This window comes from Pseudochaenichthys georgianus, chromosome 3 (genome assembly GCF_902827115.2).
Source record: "Pseudochaenichthys georgianus chromosome 3, fPseGeo1.2, whole genome shotgun sequence".
Lineage (NCBI taxonomy): Eukaryota > Metazoa > Chordata > Actinopteri > Perciformes > Channichthyidae > Pseudochaenichthys > Pseudochaenichthys georgianus.
The window spans coordinates 9,565,402-9,583,980 of record NC_047505.1 but is presented as its reverse complement, the minus strand read 5'-3'; the positions used below and the strand labels follow the sequence as shown (position 1 = coordinate 9,583,980).

General features: G+C 41.1%; 1 protein-coding gene across 1 annotated transcript in view; it reads left to right on the top strand.

Annotated features, from left to right (window-relative positions):
- The window catches only part of LOC117462450 (neural-cadherin-like), a 575,403-nt gene that overhangs the window by 412,177 nt on the left and 144,647 nt on the right, over positions 1 to 18,579 (top strand). Inside the window, 1 exon segment of the mRNA XM_034104697.2 lies at positions 12,714 to 12,991. Within this exon segment, the coding sequence (XP_033960588.1) occupies positions 12,714 to 12,991 (278 nt within the window).

The following is an 18,579-nucleotide window of genomic DNA, read 5'->3' as shown; positions in this document are numbered from 1 at the left end:
GAGAATACAATAATACACAGGCCAATTTTTAAATAAATCAACACAGCACTCGGGGAGTCCCTCTGCACATTTGAAGAAAATTAATTATAATTAAAAATGGGCCCACTTTGAAATAAATAAACATAAAAAGAGTTAACTGATTGAATTAATGACTGAAGATCGTCAGCTATACGTAAAGGCTGCAGCACATCTTCTCTCCACATATCAAACATATCGGTAAGCAGCATCGTTGCTGTGAAAGCATATAAACTCTGTCCACACCAGAATTAAACCCTCCGTGTTCCTCAGATACTTTTCTTTGATTTATCCATAGTTCGCTCATCGAGACGGGGGGTCAGGTTCTTCACTCTGCAAGAAAAAGGCGCTGGTGAGGGACCGTAGCAGGATGTGACGCATATTTTAGTTGACCTAATTAAAAACCGTTTTTTTTTAAAATGTATGTCTACCTCAAAATACAAGATACGAAACATTTTCAACTGTGCAACAAAATATAAATTGTCCTACAAATATTTTTATTTTATTTCCTTCTTATTTTGTCTAAACTCAAGGGCTTAAAGAGCCGCGGGTTGCCGACCCCTGGTCTAACCCTATCGTCTATTCCTTGACCTCTGAGTGAAACGTCACGGGGTTAAGGGATAGTGGAATTCAAAAGGATTTAGGAGAAGAGTCTGCGGTACTTTAGAGAATCCGAATGCACTTTCACTATCCGACGTGTTTATGATGCGCCAGCGGACGTCATTGTGTGCGTCTGCTGCTGTGGGGGAACTATGGAAACCACAGTTTTCTATACAGCGGTCTACAACATGGATGTTTAATAAGAACGAGGGACTACTGTAAACTCATCTTAAGACTCTGCAGTGAAACTTATGCTTGTCACCCTCTCCCTCCGGTCCACATTAATACAAATGATCCCAATACGTATGATTGTATGAACTATGAAAATATCTTAAAATCAATACAAATGTATTTATTATAAACGTTAGTCCTTAACATCTATCACTGTGTATATCACCATTCAAACATCTTTTAAAAGTTGAACAAACTCCACACAGCTCAGTAAAGACTGTGAGATGTTGACTTTATTTGATCATTGCAGTAAAAACTAACATTCATATTTCTCTTTTTTATTATAATACTGATGAACGTTCGAAACAAAGCACTTTGGCAACTTACCACATACGTTTTAAAAAGCTTAATAAGCACCGTAGCTTCACGATATTATTTCTCGGTCATAATCCGTTGTTTCCGTGAACGGCCAACTGTTGTGTGACGGCAAATGCTGCGGCATCATTCTCTTCATCATCTTGCACTTGTTCTAAACTGCTGCTGCTGATAGTGCTCGTAGCAGCGCTGCTGCCAAAAAGGTCTGTCAATTTGCGACATTTATGCTTCACCTGCGAGTGACTTCACCTTTTTTTCTCTTGCCTTCTCGGCCCCACCTTTTTCTTTTATTGTATCCATGTTTTTTCATTCTCTCTGTCTGCCGCGGCGTCTAATCCCTTCTCTTCGTGTGGCCGGTCTCTTTTCTTCTTCGTGTGTTATTATTTGACAGATAGAACCACACAACTGCATTAGCGGCCGCTGTCGGCCGTCAGCGCAACTTCAATTATGCCGTTAAACTATTATTTATTTTTTTAAAGCGCCGGCCGGCCGTCAACGGCCCTTGACGACTGGCCGTTCTGTGGTTCTCCAGATTCTACAGATGGCCAGTCCGCCCCTGGCCGCAAGGCATTGTGGGGCAGCATTTTCAGCAAGGTCCAGTGGTTCCTAAGCTAAAGGATGTTGTAAAGGAAGCTTGAAACCTCCTTTCCTTTCATCTAGAGAATTTGAACAGCTCTTATCATGGCTGCCACTGAGGGAATTCCGGGTCATTTCACTCTGTGAGGCAGGTTCCTAAGCTAAACGGACTATTCGACCGTGAAGGAGAAGTGCTATTTGAAGGAGTAGCACTTCTCCGCGCCGTTCCTATGAGCTTGCTTTAAAAGAAGGAACACTCAAAACAACCAGGACGAGGGTTAAACAAAAATCTGTTTTAATCATAAAAGGTAATAATGCAATACAATATAATACATTACCATACAAAGCCATATCATATCATATGCGTAATGTCAGGAATATGCCTACTCCTGGCCCTTGTTCACGGGCTGCCACGACCTTCCGGTCCGGGCGAGAAGAGAGAGAGAACAACAAGTTGAACAAACTCTTAATACCAACATCAACAGGAAGGGGTGGAGTTTCATTTGGGAGGTACCAAAAAACGCTGTCTCACAGGGAATCAGCGCGGGCCAGCAGAGTACCCACAGTTTTCAGTTTGAAGCAAAACACATTCTTATTATGTAGCTTATCACACAATAGTCCATATGTTTTCCCTCTATGAAAGCCACAGGTGTTGGGAAGGCCTGCAGGATGCGCATCATTATATCTGGGGAAAATGTCCCTCGCAATTTGCAAAGCCTATCGATGGTTTAACCAAGACAAACACTCAAAGGGGTAATCTTTTCACTCAAAACAGAACTCACAATTAATTCTGCAGCTTCCCTCTTCAAAAATAGCCTAAAAACACCCTTTTGATAAACGGGTAAAAGTCAAAGAAAAAGACTATTGCGCTAATCTACTTTTAAGAAAAAGGGAACATTGTTTCAGGAATCTATAAAAAAACCTCTCATATAGAGAGGTTTTTTTATAGGAAAAATGTACTTTTTGTTCCTTCAACTATTAACACACAGGAATGTATAAACCCACACATATATTAGGGATGACATGATGCAATACACCTCCTATAGATGGGTGACATCAAAATTAATATACCAAAAATATGCTGCCTCACTTCTTTTGTACAATATCTTACATCAATCTCCACAACCGCAACCCTGCATTCTCTCTCACACACACACTACTATACCCTCATACATACTACATTTCCTCTCTCACATACACACTATCATTCTCTCTCACACACACCACTATACCCTCATACATACTACAATTCCTCTCTCACACACACACTATCATTCTCTCTCACACACACTACTATTCCCTCATACATACTACAATTCCTCTCTCACACACACACTATCATTCTCTCACACGCTACTACTGTATACCCTCACACATACTACAATTCCTCTCTCACTTACACTATCATTCTTTCTCACACACAAAGTTTTCAATCTTGCATACACTACTAGAGTATTATATTGTAGTATGATGTTGTATGTAAGTGGGAATAATAGTGTTTCTAAGAAAGTATAGTTTGGTAGGTAAGTATTTATGGCCCGGACAAAGAGTGTGAAAGACAGTATGATTGTGCGTGTAAAAGTGTTTATGTTTATTAAGGATCCCCAGTAGCTTTTGCTCTTGACAAAAGCTACTCTTCCTGGGGTCCGACACTTAAAACAATACAACAACAATAATACAACAACATTCAAGACATAATTCCTGACATCATTAACAACATTAACAACATCACCAATATCATCAACAATTTCCAACATCATCAACAATCTCATCCACTTTCAATATCAATCTCAGCCAAGGATGAGTGCACTAGTAGACACCCACCAGTACAAAGCATGAGATCAAATTAAATTAGGGTTCACAGCTCACAAGGGTACAACATGGTCATTAGTAGATGGCCCTTCAATCTCTTCTTGAAAGAGGCTCTGGACTCTATTTCAGCAAGGTAGTTTGGCAATGAGTTCCATTCCTCTATAGCGCTATTTAGCTATATGTATACCAGGGGTTCCCAACCTTTTTTCCCAAGAGCCCCCCCAAATGACTCCTGTTGGAAGTTCCCCCCCCCCCCCCCCACACACACACACACACAAGGGGGGGGGGGGGCGCGCAACAGCGATAATTAAAGTTTAAAAGTCTCAAAAAAGCTACAGCTACTGTCACAAACTGGATGAATGTGAAGTATGTTGTTAAAGGAGGATGAAAGCGTAATCAAGGAGCACGATTGGAGTGACTTTGATGGTTATTGGACTCAGGATTAATTTATTTGGAACAGCGCAAGTGGAAACAATTCACAAAGGGATTAAACTGTTTAAAACACATGCTCAAAGTAAGCCGGATTTTGCCGATGTGTTTATGTGGATTCAAAAGTCGTAAATAATATATAAAATGGAGGAGACCGATCTGATCGGAGCAACTGTGACAAATAATCCAACTGAAACCGGCATGGACAATGACTGTTTGAAAAATGCGCTTATTCAGACAAGCCCGGTTTGGACACTTTACGGGCAGAAGAAACATTTCTATTAAAGAAAGAATTATACATTTTTTCTTTTTATGCCTTTAATAGCTACTAACTTGAATTTTTATTAAAATTAATTAGTCAATTATCTTTTATATTTTATTGTAATGTAGAGACAAGGCTTTTAGTGACAATCATGTATTGCCTTACAATTAATTATATGTAAAAAAAAAAGAAGTAAAAAGTCTAAATATGATATTTGGCCTCAAATCATCTGAGGCCTGGCGCTCCCCCTGCGATCTTTGGTTCCCCCCGGACAGGTTGGGAACCACTGATGTATACAATAGTTTAATGGTGTATGTGTGAGATTCTGATATTGTTTGTAAGACCAAGTATGAGCTAGACGGCCTCTCATATTTGTCCATGTCCGTGTGCATGCCTACTCTACATGAGTACATGTATGAAATCTCCTTGATCTGTGTCACTCTAACAAGCCAAGGACGGCACGTAAGGAAAAACAAAAATACGGTAGACTAGTGCATATTTAATTTACATTTACCGTTCCAGTGCTTTATGAAATTGCTCAACCTCGAGAGGTATAGTTTCCTTTCTGCCTCATCACCATTTAGCCCACTTGTATCAGGAAGTGGTGCAGAAAATAGCTCCAGTTGTTAGACTTAAGCTGCCTACTGTAGTGTAACACATCCTCCCGTTGAATCTGCACTTCGCACCTCAGCATTCTGTTGTTTGTTGGTGCGTACGCCCATGTGTTTATTGGCCCGTGTAAACTAGATTAGCTAGACATTATTACAGCTGATGTTATGGATCATTGAGCGATGGTGTTAAATGTACATGTTGGGACCGTTTCTGTGACGGCCTCAGCATCAGTTTCCTGATGAGCTCCTCCCCCCAAATCCGGAAAGATGGCTGACACCTGGTTTGGGTTGACTGCTTACTGATATGTATGGTGCCTGAGCTGTCAGTCTCTCTATCTATTAATTGGTTTGTTTGTCTTTTTATTCATACTGAGATCCACACACTCTGTCACAATGCACATGTTAGGTCACGTTTGTAGTTTTGTCTGTGTTGGTGTTTTTCTTGTCTTTGGGTTTCCTGTCTTATTGTGTTAAGTGTTCACCCCCGTTTCCTGCCTGTCTGCTTTCTGTCTGTTTCCCTCCCTGATTAACCGATTGTGTTCACCTGTTGTCCTTGTGTTTCTCCTCCCCTGCCCGGCTGTTTCTCGTTGTCATGATTACCCCTTCTTGTATTTAGCCTTGTCTCTGTCTGTGTTCAGTGTTGGGTCATTGTTTGTTGGTGACGGAGTTCACCGGAGAGTGTTCTGTTCTGTGTTTGTCTGTATCCTTGGAATAAAGGGTTTCTCAAGAGTTATCTGCATTTGGGTCCTGCTTCCTTCACTCATCCGTGACACACTCATACACTACACAAACTACTATGCACAGTAAAGTGTTCTGGCTCTATGCCAATTTCTGTTCTCCCAAACTCTTCTCTGGGCTGAGTATTTTTCAATTAAACTGGTCAAAAACATATCTGCCTGGTGTAACCTCGCAGTGACATTCGTAAATGATTCCTAATATCAAATAGACATTCCTATATCAAAACATGGATAAAGTGTACTGTTTGATTGTATTAATGTAAGTATATATTAATATCTTATTGGTCAATCAGCTAAATAAAACGTGAAAAAATGGTGGCTCGTCCAAGTCAAGTTTTGGTAGTAAGAGTTTTCGTTGCTACTTTTGTAGTTTGACACATAGTTGTTTTTGTGAGTGCTTTAAACTAATATGCGGGCTATGTTTTGAAATAGAAGGTTTATTTAAAGTATTTTTGCTGGAGAAAATAAAATTACATTTTAAATGTGGGCTATTTCTTTGCGGGAGGGTGGGTGACAAATAGGTAGTGCTAGCATGTTTGGTGTGGCGTCTAACTGGGGTTCTCCTTTGTGAAGCAGAGCATCAGGTTCTACTAAAGTCTGTTGCAGGGTGTGTGGTTAGGGTTGGAGTGACGGAGAAAGTGGCGAGAGCTAATTGTCTCGGTATCAAGTCAAAAATATGGTAGACTAGTGCCTAGTGTATTTTGTGGGGTCACTGTGCAAACAATTCCTCTCCAGTACCACTGCGTTTCATTGAACAAGTACCCTACATAAGTATCTGCACAATAACCAGGAAAGTTGTTTCGATAGTTACTCACTCATTAGTAGGGTTGGGTACCGAGAACCGGTTCCGGTTCGGAACCGGTTCCAACATTTCGATTCCAACGGCATCATTTAGAAATGTGAATTTCGGTTCCGCTTTTCGATTCCTGAGGAAATGTTTCTCGCCGCTCTCCGTAGCCTACTGTATGACTGCAGCGGGGCGGGAAATGTAGCGTTGTATCTACATTTCCTACAGTGTAACCTGAGACCAGGGCCGGCCCGTCGCACTGGCATTATAAATGTTCGCCGAGGGCGCCAGATCTGTGGAGGCGCTGCGCTGACAGCTCTGGGAGAAAAAAAAAATGTTTTGACCGTTGGTGCTCATCCTAATTTTTGGCCTTGATGTAACAACATTCATAATTAAGTAAATGTAACACCCTTCTCATCCCGGTTACACTTTTTATTTGCCCTGTACGATGGGCGCTGCAAGTGATGAAAATGGGGGATGTTGGCTTATCTGGCAACCGCAGCTCACAGCCAAAGTGCGAGTGAGCGAGGGAGAAAGGGAGGGTGCTGTTGTTATTAGCATCTGGTGCTAGCTGCTCTCACGGAAGAAGAAGATGTTTCTACAATGATGTGGAGGGAGAGTCCTCTCCAGTCAGACTGAGGCTGATAACTTCAGCCCAGTGAGGTAAAGGACTCTGAGTGTTTAGATAGTTCACTTTAGTCTAAGTTATCTCAGTGGGTCTCAAACGTTTTGGTCACAATCAACACATATTTCCAAGGCACTCCTTTATAATTATTGGGATAAAACAGGTTTGAAATCATTCCAATGTAAACTATAGGACAGTAAACCAGACATATCGTTTTAAACTGGAGAGATAAAAAAATATGCATAAATAAAATAGTAAAATAAGATATGAATGAACAACACAAATAAAATGCGTTACATGTAGGCTATTTGTTATTTAATTATTAAAATGTAAACCGATCTTTTTCATATGGGTGTTTAGAGTTGTAGGCTACCCCCTAGATCTAGTCTCTAGTAATTATGCGTGTGCACCAGATTGAAGCATTTTACTTCAAAATGTTCAAACATTTCTTCCCGGTATGCCTGAGAAGGCAGATATGCTTGTTTTTCTCAACAAGAACTGTTTTTAAAAGTTGGACTGTTGCACTGTTGTAGCTTCAGTGGTTCTCATGTTACAGTTACATAGCAGTGAATATAAACAGACTGATTAATGTGAATATTACTTTAAACTAACCTGTGTAAAAGTTTCTCGAATAAATGTAATTTTTTTGGTGGAAGAAGCATGTATCATTTTTTTACCCTGCCCCTCAAAGAATCGGAATCGAAAAGTAGAATCGGAATCGTGGAAGTTCAAACGATACCCAACCCTACTCATTAGTTAGGTTTAGCATTGGGAGTCTGCATTTTCTGATGCCTCTTATTGTAAAATGTTGGTAGCTACTACCTCAATTTGATCATATCTGTTGCTAGATGTTGTGGTTGGTTATGGCGAACAACAGATCTAATTGGATATACCGTAAAAAAAAGTGTTGGAAAAATGACATACCAAAAGGAACAACTGAAATTAGATTTACAAATATATATGAAAAATATATAACAGCAATGGGTTAAATATTCATATGTTTTGGTTCACCATAATCACTGTCATGTAATTTCAAGACAGGCCACTCCACAGAAACTGCTCTCATTGCTGTCACTGAGGAACTGCACACTGCCAAAGCAGCATCCCTCTCCTCTGTCCTCATCCTGTTGGACCTGTCTGCTGCATTCGACACGGTGAACCATCAGATCCTCCTTCGCACTCTCCAAGAACTTGGAGTTTCAGGCTCTGCACTTTCCCTCCTCACTTCATACCTCAAAGACCGTACCTACAGGGTAACTTGGAGAGGGTCCGAGTCCGACCCTTGTCAATTAACTACAGGGGTCCCTCAGGGCTCTGTTCTTGGTCCCCTCCTCTTCTCCCTGTACACAAACTCGCTCGGATCAGTCATTAGCCCGCATGGTTTTTCATACCACTGCTACGCTGACGACACCCAATTAATTCTGTCCTTTCCCCGCTCAGAGACCCAGGTGGTCGCACACATCTCTGCTTGTTTAGCTGACATCTCTCAGTGGATGTCCGCTCATCATCTCAAGCTCAACCTTGACAAAACTGAACTGCTTTTCCTTCCGGGAAAAGATTGTCCCACTCTTGACCTGACTATCAACATCGGCACCTCTGTTGTTTCCCCGACTCAGACTGCAAGGAATCTGGGTGTGATCCTAGATAACAACCTGTCCTTCACTGCAAACATCGCTGCTACAACCCGCTGCTGCAGATACACGCTTTACAACATCAGGAGGATACGTCCCCAGCTGACCCAGAAAGCGACGCAGCTTCTGGTCCAGGCTCTCGTCACCTCACGTCTAGACTACTGCAACTCCCTCCTGGCTGGTCTACCTGCATGTGCCATCCGACCTCTGCACCTCATCCAGAATGCAGCGGCTCGTCTGGTCTTCAACCTTCCTAAATTTTCCCACACCACGCCGCTCCCTCCACTGGCTTCCGGTAACTGCTAGAATCCACTTCAAGACACTGGTACTTGCATACCATGCTGCGAATGGATCTGGCCCTTCCTACATCCAGGACATGGTTAAACTGTACACCCCAGCGCGTGCACTACGCTCTGCATCAGCCAAACGACTCGCTGCACCCTCACTGCGAGGGGGTCCCAAGTTCCCATCAGCAAAAACACGTGGGTTTGCTATCCTGGCTCCAAAATGGTGGAATGAGCTCCCCATTGACATCAGGACAGCAGATAGCTTACACACCTTCCAACGCAGACTGAAAACTCATCTCTTTCAACTCCACCTCGAGCGATATAATTACTAACAAAGAACTGCTAACAAAGCACTTATATACTAATAAAGGACTGGCTTATCTATAGCCAGTTGAGTAGCACTTGAAATGCTTGGCTCTATGAAACCTGATGTACTTATATGATTCTGTTTTCTTCAAGGTTGTATCTTCCTGGTCGAATGTACTTATTGTAAGTCGCTTTGGATAAAAGCGTCAGCTAAATGCAATGTAATGTATTTAGCTAAGAACCTACTTGATGTGTTGTAATGGGATAGGATTAGTCACCATGTTTTAATAACTAAGTACAGATGAAGACCTTTCAAATGTAATGACTCATAAGTACAGGAGACTGCAGCATACTTCAAAAGGTGCAGCAGTGTACGCATGAACATTGCTTTCATGTTAAAGACGGATTAGAGTCAGTGAATTAGTTGTAATTAGTTGTCACTACTTTTGACAGAGAGGTTTGATAGCCTGTGCAAAGAGAGGTACACACTACTCATGGTCTCAGATGTACAGCTCACATATAACATGTATAATTATATGTCTGCATTAGTTAGAACTATAAAGCTTCTCATAACATGTCACCTGGTGTTTCACTAGTGGGACCCCCAAAACTGTGCTTGTTGGATACGATGGCACAAGCATATTATACAAAATAGATTATTACTCAATATTTTCTGTGATCCCATACACAAGACCTCACTCCTCTGTTATTTAAAACAGAGATGTTATTATTTTTTTAATCTTTGATTTACAAAGATGCAAATAAAAAAAAAGAGATTTTGCTCCTATGGCTACTATCGCAACTCCACTTCCCAGAGATGCAGATTTTAAAATCACTTTTACCCAACACAATCTCAAATGTATCATCATAACACTATATTGTAACTGAATAATGTATTGAGATTCCTGTGGGCTTTATTATGTCCAACATCAAACAGGCCTACAATACAGACTGTCAATTTACTTTTTTATGTGTAAACAAGTTACTTTCGTCTGAAATGCATTTAATTAATGCCCTCATGTTCTCTTTGTCACATATGTGTTTATAATCAGGGGTGCACATAACTTGTTTGCCCTGGTTCTCAAAGGAGCACCTGGAGATGTTGCTTGGTGCTCATCCTTAAAATGAAATAAACCGTAACTTTTGAGGGGGTCTTGACGCCCTTCTCTCTCTCTCTCCCTCGCTCACTCTCATTTTGGCTGTGAGCTGCGGGTGCCAGATAAGCCAACATCCCCCATTTTCATCACTTACAGCGCCCATCGTACAGGGCAAATAAAAAATGTAACCGGGGTGAAAAGGGTGTTACATTTACTTAATTATGAATGTTGTTACATCAAGGCCGAAAATTAGGATGAGCCCCAACGGTCAAAACTGTTTGTTTTCCCTCCCAGAACTGCCAGCGCTGCGCTTCCCCAGATATGGCGCCCTAGGCGAACATCTATAACGCCAGTGCTACGGGCCGGCCCTGAGTTCATATGCAACTCGCAAATATCTTTCTCTCTCTCTCCTCTCTCCTCTCTTTTCTCTTCTCCCTTCTCTCTCTTCTCTCCCTCTCCCTCTCTCAATTTTGTTACGCAAATGCGCCTTTTTTCAAATGACCCGGTGCTCTTTTTTTGGCGGAGGTGTGCATGCGCACCTGCGCACCAGTTATGCAGTTATCCAGTTGTGCAGCCCTGTTTATAATCCCTTACCTATTTTAAACTAATTGAATAAAGGTTTCTTCGGACCATTTAGCAGTTGGCGCTTGATTAGTTTAGTTTGTAAGGTATTTGGGTCGTGTTTTTTAGCTTGTCATGGCATATGGTTTTCAGATGAATTGCGAGCTACATTCACATAGACAGCCCTTCTTTATTTTGCTCTGCCTTTCTCCATTCTGCGCAACTCAATCCTGCAGGTCAACGTGTTCCAAACACGTTATTTCCAGTTCTCATCGATAAACCTCCAAATACTGTGATTGTCTGTTTCGGAAGACATTTTCAAATGCCTTCGTTCTACCAGGTTCCCTTAATTGACCTCAACAGTATAGGTCAACTGAATCAGGATCATTACTTTTGTGATCATGATTAATCTCTAGTTTAAAATAGTGTTGTTTTCGGGGGGGGGGGGAACCAAAACATGTGTGGGGTTGTAGTAAAGAAATGCATGAAAGACTGGTAAGAGCAATCAGAAGGATTTCTACTTTATTATATGATGATTTCTGAATTATTGGCATGAAGTTGGACAATGTTCCGCCACTTAGCGAAAGCATCGACAAAGCTGGTTTCACAGAGAGTTCTGTCTGTTCCCACAGAGATTACCTCGTCTCCCACTCCTGTGCAACTTCAATAAACTGTGCATGCTTCAGAAAAATGTCTTTCCTCCGTTTCACCGTACCTAAAGCAACGAGTGCTGAACCTTTGTCATGGATCAGTTGTGCAGTTATAGCACGATAGTGATGGTCCTTTCCAGAGATGGCAAAAGTACACACATCCTTTACTCAAGTAAAGAAGTATGGGCTTTGAAATGTACTTAAGTAAAAAGTATCCATAACTAGCAGCTGTTTTAAAGAGTACCTGAGCTCCCTTTATATTAATAGAACAATAATGTCATTGTTAGCTAATGAATGTTTCCATGCTGAACAAAGGCAACATGACAACGTTTCCATTGGTCCCTCTTCTTTAGAGAAGACCAGGAAGTGATGGATACACGGATCGTGTTCAAATCAACAGGTGTCAAGGGGTGAACTCAGAGGCATGAACCCAAATGCACAACTCAGACAGTTTCAAAATAAAGTATTTTAGTGGATATACAGTATCACAGTAACAAGATGGAGAACAAAAACACTCTAAAGAGGGAAACTAAATAACTACGACAAGGAGCTTGAAACAAAACAACGGACGTGGCTCAGGCTTGAAGGTACGCTGGTATGTCAAGTCATGAGAGAAGACGAACTGGCACAGGACAGGGGGAGACTAAGACAATATATACACACAAGGTAAGGGGCACAGGTGGAAACAGTCAGGGCGGGGTAGACAATCATAAACGCAGGAGACACACGGGGGCGAATATTTAAAGAATACCACTTTAAAATGATCTTTTGAGACAATAGGCGCGCAATGACTCTAAATAATAATGATCACGCCACCAAACACAGATTCAAACTAAAGTAACCAGCCTGTTTTGAAAATGTAAGAAGTAGAAAGTACAGGTATTTGTGTTAACAATGTGAGAAGTAAAAGTAAAAAGTCATCAGAAGAATAAGTAGTGGAGTCAAGTACTGATACCAGAAACATTTACTTAAGTGCAGTAACAAAGTATTTGTACTCCACTACTTCCCACCTCTGTCAATGCAACACATGTAGCTTGTGGCAGTTACTCCACTTTCTTTGCAGGGCAGAAATCCACACTGACGACGGGAGGACGTTGGTCATTTCCCCTCGGCAATGTGATACATTTAGAACGTTGACATCGAGAGCTCGAGCCAATGCTCCTCTTCCTTTCTCCATCCAGCTCCAGTCGTTCCTGCAGGTCAACGTGTTCCAGATCCGAGTGGATGAGTGTCCGGGCTCGGAGTGTGGGGGGGCCGGCGGCTGCAGCAACGTCCTGAACGTGCAGGACACGCCCACAGTGGTGGATTGCGGGACCATGAGTCTCGTATCTGTGACGGTGGAATCTACGGCTGTGTGCTCCTGCTCAGGGAGAGAGCAGTCCCATCAGCCGTGCAACACGTATCCCAGAAACCCCTGCTTCAACGGCGGGGTGTGTGTGGACACCCAGCATGGCTACAGGTGAGTTGAATTCAACTCAGCCCGAGAGGCGGAGCTTAGTCGCATGTATTTGTTATATACAATGTAATACATGACATTATGATAGTAACCAATTACAAACTGTACACACCTGCAAGCCCGGAGGAAGCAGAGCCTTTTAGGAAGTAGCACAGATCAAATCAGTTTGGTTTATTTGTAATCCTCCTTTCGCTTTATCACTGCAGAAAAAGGAAATAACCTAAGGCATCAAAGTCATTCACGGAAGCTTCGATATCACTAAAGCAGAATTTGCTATAAAGTGAATACATGAATTCAATTATGCAATATTATGAAACTGTTTACATGTCAATGTGATGGTGTCGCTGTGGGTGGATTTTTACTCGAAATTGAGTTCCGTTCCAACTTGAATATGTGTACAGAAACACACCTTGGAGTTTATTTGTAAGTCCAACCTCGACTTTATCAATATTTTACAGAAATAAAATGGTGTCTTATATGATTATTTGTTTCCTAAAGAGGCAATGAAATGGTTTTAGCTTTTACTTCTATATGATTGAGGTAAAGGAGGTCATCTTGGACATGATTCTACACTAGAATGGCTTCGTGTGTGTTGTTGAAGCCATGTAAGGAACTCATTTAAAGGAGAGTTTTATTATTTAGTTGATGGAAGATATTTCTCTGTGCTCCCTTAGTTTCTCTCCTTGTTTGTTCTCTGTTTTTGCCCGGCTTTGCGGGACACAGTTTGAGATTATTATTTCAACCTTTGTGTTTCTCCTGCTGCCTGTGTTGAGGCCTCTTTATGAGGATATGAACCCAATGGCTCCAGTAAGACGCAATTCTGAAAAGCTCCACACAGTTGGAAGTAGCCTTGAGTTGTTTTTCTGTTTATATCAAAATTGACAAACACTGTTTGTATTTCGTTATGGAACACTTTTGAATTGTCTAAGTTCAACCAGTTTACCTTAATTGACGTCAGTAGCGCATGAACGGGGGGGAAAGTGTCCATTGCTGCCGTCCATAAATCATTGTATCATCACTGTTCCTGTAGCATGACTCAGCACTCACATGAATAATAATGTATGTCATTGGTAATATGGGACAATACACAATCATTATGGCATCTTAAAAATATCAGAAAACCCTTAATCGTCCCACAACGGAGAAACGTACGGTGTCACGGCAGCAGGCTACGGATAAAAGGAAAAAGAGTAAACTTACAAATAAGTAAAATTAATAAGTACAGCATGGTAATAGAAATGTGCCTGTTATTAAGTGAACAAATAAAAGTATTGAAGGAGCCGGTAATGCTAACAAAAGTGTATATTGTATATTAGCACAGTTTTTTATCATGACAGTAATAAAACAAGTTTCGCATTAAACCAAATGTTGCCAGTTAAATGAAAAATGCCACAATTTATTTTGATACATTGTCATTTGTGCTATTCTTGATATTTATTTGAACATCCACTGCACCTGGTCTCCGATATCCCAGTGTACGCCGAGAGCATTAAGCACAGTGCCTGACTCTCTGTCCACTATCTGCCAGGGACCACTTGAGTGTGTGGTGTGGACGTCTGTGGACTGGAACAGTATGAAAACACAACAAGGCCAATAACTCACTCCGGTACATTTTATATTGTACAGATTGTTTTTGTTTGTTTATCTAACGTTTTTTGAATAGGAAAAAGGATATTAGGTTGATCAGTCTGATGTTGCAGTCTTGTTGGATTCCCATTGTTGTCAATATTCTCAGGTTATTTGCACGAACACAATAGGAATAACAAAATGACCTTACAAATCCAGGTTTTACTGACATCAATTGGACCTTAAGAGGAAATACATCGACATCTGTATATGTGAAAATGAACGGTTACGGCTACATTTTGAACACACAAACTGTAAATTCAAGTCCACTGATATTAGCCAAATGAACTTGTCCACCATGAAAGACATGCATCTAGAAATACTGAACATTAAAGGCAATATCAAAATGCATGGGGAACAAATTGGAAAATCAATCAAGCAAAAATGAATTGTCGAGATATGTTTGTTTGGGCAATACATATATGTCACCGGAAGCTTCTCCACTGCTGAGCTACATCAATCATACATGTCATACTGTTGTCATTGAAGAACAACAATGAGAAAGATCAAGACCAGTAAACATCTTGTCGGGCTAGTTTTATGGCAGCTGTTTGGTTCTGCCAGACCTGAATACTTCCCAATGCTGCAGCGGGCTGGGTCTAATTCCTGGCCTGCAGACTAGTGAAGCTGTGCATTATGGGAGGCTCAGCTGGTCGGGTGTGTATACAATCAGGCTCTAGTTTAGCCGATGCTCTTAACTGCAAAGAAGCTCATAAAAGGTACAATCAGAAAATGCCAAGTCAAACTGATGAGTACTTTATAGACTAGATACAGTTTGTTCATCCCAAATTAGGAAATTATTTAGCTTTTTTAAGTGAAAGATAAAAAAAAATTGAATAAAATACCAATAGAATACAAATATATATATATATCAATAAAGCATCAACAAATAATGTAAATAATTGAGAACTAAATTAATTATTAATACATTTGAAAACTCTATAATGGACACTAATACAAAAACTGAAAAATAAAGACATAATAGCACCTTTCATGTTTGACGCAGCCCAAAGTGCTTTACAGGGTATGACAACAACATGACAATAACAAATGAGGAACATAATTAAAATATTAAAACAATAAAACATGAACAGTGATACTACTAAAAATGATAAGCCAAATTAAATAGATAGGTCTTTAATTGACTTAAAAAAAATCCAATTGAGGTTGCCGTTCTAAGATATGATAATATGTACATTATGTTCACTTAGCTGTTGAAATGCAGATATTAACTCTTAACCAAGGATGTGTATTTATTTGTCTTTATTTGTATCACTTTTTTTTTTTTTTTTTTTTTTTAACTCTTTTGAGACCCTGCCCACCGAGGGTCTCAAAAGGATTTAGGATTCTGACAAAAGTCTGTGCAGTTTCTGTAATTTAAACTGAAATATAAATCCAATGAGGTAGGGTATGTTAATCTTATGAGCTAAAAGTAAACAAGTCATTCCTTCCAACGTCGGCCGTGGCGGATAGGGCATGGAAGGAAAGGACACGAGTGAACATGAAACCAAGCGTTTAAACCGCGAGGGAGAGCTGAAGGAAATGTTTCTGTGTGTGAGTGAGTAGCTGTGTGCGTTCGTGCTCTGTTTACTTTAGAGCAGAACTCTCTCTCAAATGATATCGGTGATTACAAACGGGAAGGGAATAAACACACCCAAACACACGAGCTGCCCATTGCCACGGAAGGTAACCTTTAATTGAATACCCTGGTAGTAAATGCTCTAATAATCCCTCGACTGCCGAGCTCTTCATTTGAACTCCCGGGTCCTTGAACACTTGTTTTGCTCATTAGCAGCAGAGTAAGCTGGTGCTGTTTGTCACCCATTCGCTGTAGAGATGAATTCCAATGAAGTTGAAATTAGTATGTGTAGTATCAAGGTTCAATAATTCCCTTCAGCATGGATACTAAATAAATATAAATATTCCATGCTGAAGGGAATGATTGAACCTTGATACAGTTGTTAGAAATTGCTAGAACTGAATCACTTTTGAATAAATAGGTGTTGGCAGCGTCAGCGAGGGATGTATTTTAAAAAGCATGCAGTTTATACGCATGAATACTCAATGTATCATTGATTGTTTGGTCAAGTGTGAACCGAATCATTAGAATCAGTGCCAACTGTTTTTGTATTTTCATATTCAGGCTTCAGAAAAATGGGATTTGCGGAAACATATTGCAGCGTTGTCTGATCTTGGTTTGTCAGTCGGCCAAGTTGGTCCAGACTGAAATATCTTAACATGTATCCCAACGCCATCATCAGTTCAACATTCCCAATTGCATCGCTTTAGTTTGTGACAAAATACCTCCAAAACTAATGCCAGTGTGTTATTTGGCAAATGAAGCATGCTAACATTAACCCAAGATTGAAAGGCATGGTCAACTGTATGTCTGCTTAACATAAGCATGTTAGAGTGTGTTCAAAGTCAACTTTAATAATCCAAGTTAGACACTTCTATTGTTGTTTGTTTGGTGGCTCATCTCAACTCTCCTCTCATTTCAGATCCCGCCTTCCTCCAGGCCCTTGTAATCATCTCCCTCCCCTCCCCTGGTCTCCCCAGCCCTTCCACTCACCTGGTCTCCCCAGCCCTTCCCCTCACCTGGTCTTCCCAGCCCTTGCCCTCACCTGGTCTCCCCAGCCCTTCCCCTCACCTGGTCTTCCCAGCCCTTGCCCTCACCTGGTCTCCCCAGCCCTTCCCCTCACCTGGTCTTCCCAGCCCTTGCCCTCACCTGGTCTCCCTGCCCTTCCCCTCACCTGGTCTTCCCAGCCCTTGCCCTCACCTGGTCTCCCTGCCCTTCCCCTCACCTGTTACTCATTCCCTCATCACCCCACAGTATTTACACCACCTCACTATCACTGGTCCTTTGCCAGATTGTCTTGTCGTTTCCGCCAAGCTCTCCAGTGAGTTATTCTCGAGCCTAGATGTTTGTCCTGCCCGGTTTTTGATCCCTGCCTGCCTGTATTCGGATCTCGAGTTCCTGCCTGCTCCCTGTCTGCTTTTGGTTGCCTATCTGACAGATGTCCTGGTTTTGACCCTGCCTGTCCCTGACTTGAATAAACTGAACATTGCTAACAACTGGTTGTATCTGAGTCGTGCTATTGGGTTCTGATCTGTACCTGTGATCGCGACATGTATGCTGAAAACATGTCAGCTGTTTTTAGGCTCACATTCAGCTGTTATATTCATTCATGTAAGGCTAAATAGTCCCCATTGTGTAACCTAGGCGTGAAAAGCAACCATGGTTTAAAACTGCAGAGAATACACAGGTGTAAAGATGTACTATTAACATCCCTTCCCATCACACACTTCTTCAATATCCTGCCTGCACAATATCAGATTCATGGAAATTGCCTTTAAGAAAAACAACTTTGGGACAGCTGGAGACTGTCTGACAATTTCCTCCGAAAAAAGACCCTTATTAGCTCCAACCTCCTGATGCCCGAGTCAGAATGAGTATTCCTCGCCTGCAGCAACAATTCAACACTTGAATGGCTTCATGCTTTAGTATAAATGTATTGGGCATATATATTTGCATGCATGCCCAGAGAAACGGCTAAATGAAAAATGATGCAGGCTTTTGAATGAAAAGCAGGTTGGAGTTACTGTGTGTGAATATGGAGCAAGATGGATGTTTGCAGTTTTACAACCCGGCAAATGTAACATTTTGACAGAGGAAGCCGCATTTTATATACACCGTAAATAAAATGCCCACGAATATTGGTGTATATTGAAAGACAATACGTTGTTAAATGTGTAAAGGCAAAGGATTTTGAGTTAGTAATGCGTCATGTTTTCGTCGTTTTATTATTATCTCTGAATGTTTTCAAAATGACCTGAAATCTAGTGCTGTTTCTCAAACAGTTTGGTGAAGTCAGATGTGGGAGAAGTACTCAGATCTTGTGCTTAAGTAAAAGTAGAAGTAATTTAACACAGCATAGCAATACTCTGTTACAAGTAAAAGTCCT